General features: G+C 38.0%; 1 protein-coding gene across 2 annotated transcripts in view; it reads right to left on the reverse strand.

Moving 5' to 3' along the window:
* Positions 1-286: 286 nt before the first annotated feature.
* Positions 287-4,700, reverse strand: part of LOC106517831 (prostaglandin E2 receptor EP1 subtype) — an 11,584-nt gene continuing 7,170 nt past the window's right edge. For both annotated transcript variants that reach the window (XM_014008857.1, XM_014008858.1), the window contains exon 3: positions 287-3,649. In XM_014008857.1, the coding sequence (XP_013864311.1) occupies positions 3,380-3,649 (270 nt within the window). In that variant the 3' untranslated portion in view covers positions 287-3,379. The remainder of the gene's footprint in view (positions 3,650-4,700) is intronic.

The raw sequence follows: 4,700 nt of genomic DNA on the forward strand, positions 1-4,700 counted from the left end.
GATCATAGCCCTTTCGCCTTCCACATGGGGCAGTGATAATTTTATGCCCTAACTTTGATCAATTATCAATATGTGCTGTAGTTAAAAAGTCACGACTGAACTTCTTTTAAACATCTGAAGCAACTGAATTAACTTTTTATCTTGTGAAACATCTCAGTGGTATGACTCAAATGCTTGATTGTACCACTTTTATTCTTAAGAATTCCTGTTTGTAAGGATCACACTGGCTTGGAAATGTTAGAAGAATAGTTTTCATGTGACACAAAGAGCAAAAACACAGCCAACATTTACTATAAAAACTGTTTATCACATTATACATTCCATTTTCTTGACAGTATCACATTCAGTCAGCTTCACTTCAGCCCCATGTAGGGAAAAATAGGTACACWGCTCAAAATTACATTCACGACACATGATACAGGGACAGCCCTACAATGGGYGCACACATTGTGTTTTTCACATCTTCATGCTGAGGTTGAAGCACAGCCGGTTATATCTTTGAGACCGACGCTGACTTACTGAGTCAGACAACAAAACAAACACGTTTAAACTGAGATGGTTTTTTTAAACCAGTTTGAAGTCTTCACCATGGAGAAAATTCATACATTCAATTTTTTATTCTTATATACAATGATGTATTTGTGAATCCTGATCATATACGACTTCTAAATAAGACAAAAATGACATGGAAGTGTAAAAAACACAATCTTTGCTCAGAACTGAGCCTTTACGTACCACAAATTAGTCTTGATGGATGGGTTTCCTAACATAAGTACTTTGAGTTTCTTTATAACATTGTGAGATTAACATCAGCATCTCTGGAGACTGAATTCAAACTCGGATGTCCAAACTTTTTCCTTTAAACTCTGGCAGTGTGACGGAGAACTTATCAACACTTATAATCAGAACAAGCCRTACCCAGATAGTACCCTGCAGGCCCGAACGATGACATTCATGTTSTTGAGCTTCTAAACCCAGTGATCCTCATTTAAACAAAAAAGTGTTTTTTTTAACTAACAAGGTAAATGGTCCACGAATTATATACAGTTTTTTTAACATCTCCAGATTCAGGCAAAGCACTCATACAGAGCTTTCATTTAAATATTTTTACAGGCTATATACAACACTTCTATTAAATTCTACCTCATACTGCAACGAACAGATTGATGGGCAGCGGGGACAGTGTCTTGCCCAAAAGCAAGTCGGTACACTGAAGGAGTTGGGAATCAAATTCCCAGTCTTCCAATCAGAACATGGCTATAGGTCAGCCATGGCAGATCTTTAAGAAACTGCAGACAGGCAATAGTGCTCTTGTTTGAGAGAAGATGTGTTTTTCTCTTTACACCTGAAACACAGTTGTTGTTTATAGCTATTTCTGATTTGTATTCATAAACTTTAAAACTAGGCAACCAAAGCGATGGGTTCTTCCCTTCTGTCTTTGGACCCCCTTGGTCCACCACYTTATTTAAACATTTTTCGACTATGAATTTCAGCAGCTTTGTTATGTTCTTATAATTTATTGGCTATTTGTAAAACATTATTGCCAGATTTCTTATTTTACAGCTGATGAGAAACAGCGGAGTCATTACTCAGTTCACTGAAGCTGGTCCTTACAAAATATATGAGTTTCTGGTCAGCAAATTTATGGCTGCGACAACTGCTCCATGGTCCCCACTTGGTGGTGCTACACTTGTATCACAAAGTACTGTGCATGGGAATTCTAACATGCTTATAATTTTTGTTCAATAACGTCTCCAGTGTATTTCMCTCATAGATCTCCTGTGATTCTGATTTGTGAGTCTGTAAAGAGGGCGAGCCACGCACTGATAACGTCTATACAATGATAACATTAGTGACCATGTGTGTGGTTAGCTTGTGCCCAGTCCTGGTCCTTGAGGGCTGTAATTCTGCATTTTTTTTCCAAGTTTTTTTTCTGCTTTGACACACCTGGTTTGAATAAATGAGCAATTAGCAGGATTCTGCAGAATTTAAAGACATGTTGAAGAGCAGGGGGGACGGGTAAAACATACAGGATAGTGGCCCTCGAGTACCAGGCTTGAGAAACAAACTGTCTCAGACAGACCCCCCACACCCACACACACACACACACACACACACACACACACACACACACACACNCACACACACACACACACACACACACACCCAAAGCCTTGGCCACCCTCATGCCACCACTTCCATAAAAGTCTTGTTCCGCCACCAGGTTAACTTTTATTAGTAATATACACTCAGTATGCTGGAGATGGGCACCAGTGACCCACGCAACCCTGAAAAGGAAGAAGCGTGTACAAAAAATGGATGGATGGATATACTCAGTATATTTCTCTGCATTCAAACACTAACATGTTCACTATGATAGAATGACGTGTGTGTATGTGTGTGTGTGACTGGTTTAAGATAATACTGAACAACAGAAGTGAAAATAAAAGTTTATTACTGCAGCTATCACAGTGATTGCTTGCAGCCATGTTGGATTTTGAAGATGACCACGAATCTCACTTTCCTAGAAGAAATTCAGACTTTTGGGGGCGTTCCAGTTTATTTTTATGATTTGGAACTCAGAAATTCCTATTTCCTAGTAAAATCTGACTAATTATCTAGCCAACCATAGCTCCTCAGGCTCCCAGTGTTACTTCACAACAACCAGATAAGCATATTCTGCACAAAAACATGTTTACTGAACTGAGCTTCTCTAATTGCCAGTTTCGTTCATGTCTTCCATTTATGTGTGATTTGTTAAAACAAATCACAACACCTATTAAAACAGCCTGTTTCTCTGATTTTGGCTGCACCGACTTTGCATTTAACCTTGAAATTTATGATTAAATTAAAATTTGAAAAAAAAWTTTCAAATGAACACCTGAAATAAACAAGATGACTCAGCAAATTCACTGTTGTTCTCTCATACTCTTCATGTGAAGCTGTGCATCTTAATTAAAATAATTTTAAATAAATAATCTTAATATAAGCCTTTTAGCAACAGGTTGCATTGCATCACATCTGACCTTCAGAACCTCACACCAGCTCGTGCCTAAGGCAGAAAAGACATTTCTAAAAGATTCACAGACGTCTCTCATTAAAGAGGCCTGTGTTGCACTCTGACAGTATCCATAGTAGCAGTTTTCACTGAGTCGGAGCTTCTTCCCTGTTTGGGATTACACATAGAAACACCAGAGATATTTGTTTCATATTTGTTTAGAGCTGCAAACACTGAGATCTTCACTTCCTTTACCATCCAAATTTATCCATTTGGGTGACGCACCTTCTCTTTTAAACAACAACAACAAMAWAATAATAATAATGAGAYTGTCCCTCAGACAGTAACACCATKTCTCAGTTCTTCCTCCTTTACGTCTTTTCAACAGTTTTTCTCAGGTTGTTGGAGGGGGCCGGCGTCCCAGCGGACGGAACGGAAAGTGCTTCCCCTGAAGCTGACCTGCTTTTTGGTGATGCGGTAGATTTTTCTGAGGATGGCCCGACGCAGCAGGATGTAGACCCACGGGTCCAGGATCTGATTCCAGGTTGCCATCCTGACGCCGGTCATCATGAGCTTGCTGTACATGCAGGTGTCCTCAACACTCTGCTGAGATTTTAGGAAGGAGCGTGTGGCTGAAATCAGTCCAAAGACCTGAAAAAGTATATACTGTTGTTATTCTCTTGTAATGAAAATATTATGAACAATTAACATCTTACCTGTCGTAGATGGTTCTTTATACAAATAGAATCGGACAAATAGAATTGAATTCTGACCTGAATGATGAGCTACAGGCTAATTTGAACATAGCTAAAGTGCTTGCTGCAGACTTAGAACACCTCCAACCTCAAAACTTTCCACACCAGTTTACGTAAACCCGATTTCTAAACTTTTTCAGTGCATTTCATACACATGAAAAGTTCTTATTTGCAAGTGCAGGTAGCAGCAGAATAGCAGGGTTTTCACAGTATTTCTGCTAAAATACCAGTGTAAATGCAAAATAAACAATAGTGGAAAAGATTAGAAAATACTGTTTCCATGAATCTGAATTTAACTTTGTTGTACGGCCCGAGTCAAAATAGCATTATTAGCTCATCATAACAGTTCAAGAGGGGTCGCTTACAAAGTGGATTACAGACTGATGTTTTTTTTTTTTCTTAACGTCTGATGTTGGTGGTTACYCTGACAAAAATATTGTAATATTTCAGCAGAAAGTGCTACAGCTAGCTGCTGCTGTCACTGTGCTGGCATATTTCAAATTTGACAATTTATTTTTCAAATTTCCCCGTTTTCAAAATTTCTTCTTTCATGAACTAACCTTTTTTTTGGCCAAAAGTGTCTTATTACACAATAGATTAATCAAATTTAAACAAATCAGTGTTAAAATGTTTAAAACTCATTGACATGTGTCAAGTTTGACACCCGCCCCCCTTTCCCATTAAAAAGTGTTTTGGTTCTGCAGAGTATTCAATGTTTTTTAAAGTGCTWAAAAATCTGCCTGTAAATAACTTATGAATACAAATAATTTCAGTCTTTTTCTAAAATATATTTTGTACAAAAAAAAAAGAGTCTATCGATCAGTTCTCAGTATGCTGCTTCAACATGGACTTAGACCAGAGGTCAAAACAGACCTCCTTTTCTTTCTTTCTTTCTTTCTTTCTTTCTTTCTTTCTTTCTTTCTTTCTTTCTTTCTTTCTTTCTTTCT

Source organism: Austrofundulus limnaeus, unplaced genomic scaffold, assembly GCF_001266775.1.
Source record: "Austrofundulus limnaeus strain Quisiro unplaced genomic scaffold, Austrofundulus_limnaeus-1.0 Scaffold53, whole genome shotgun sequence".
NCBI classification, from domain to species: Eukaryota; Metazoa; Chordata; class Actinopteri; order Cyprinodontiformes; family Rivulidae; genus Austrofundulus; species Austrofundulus limnaeus.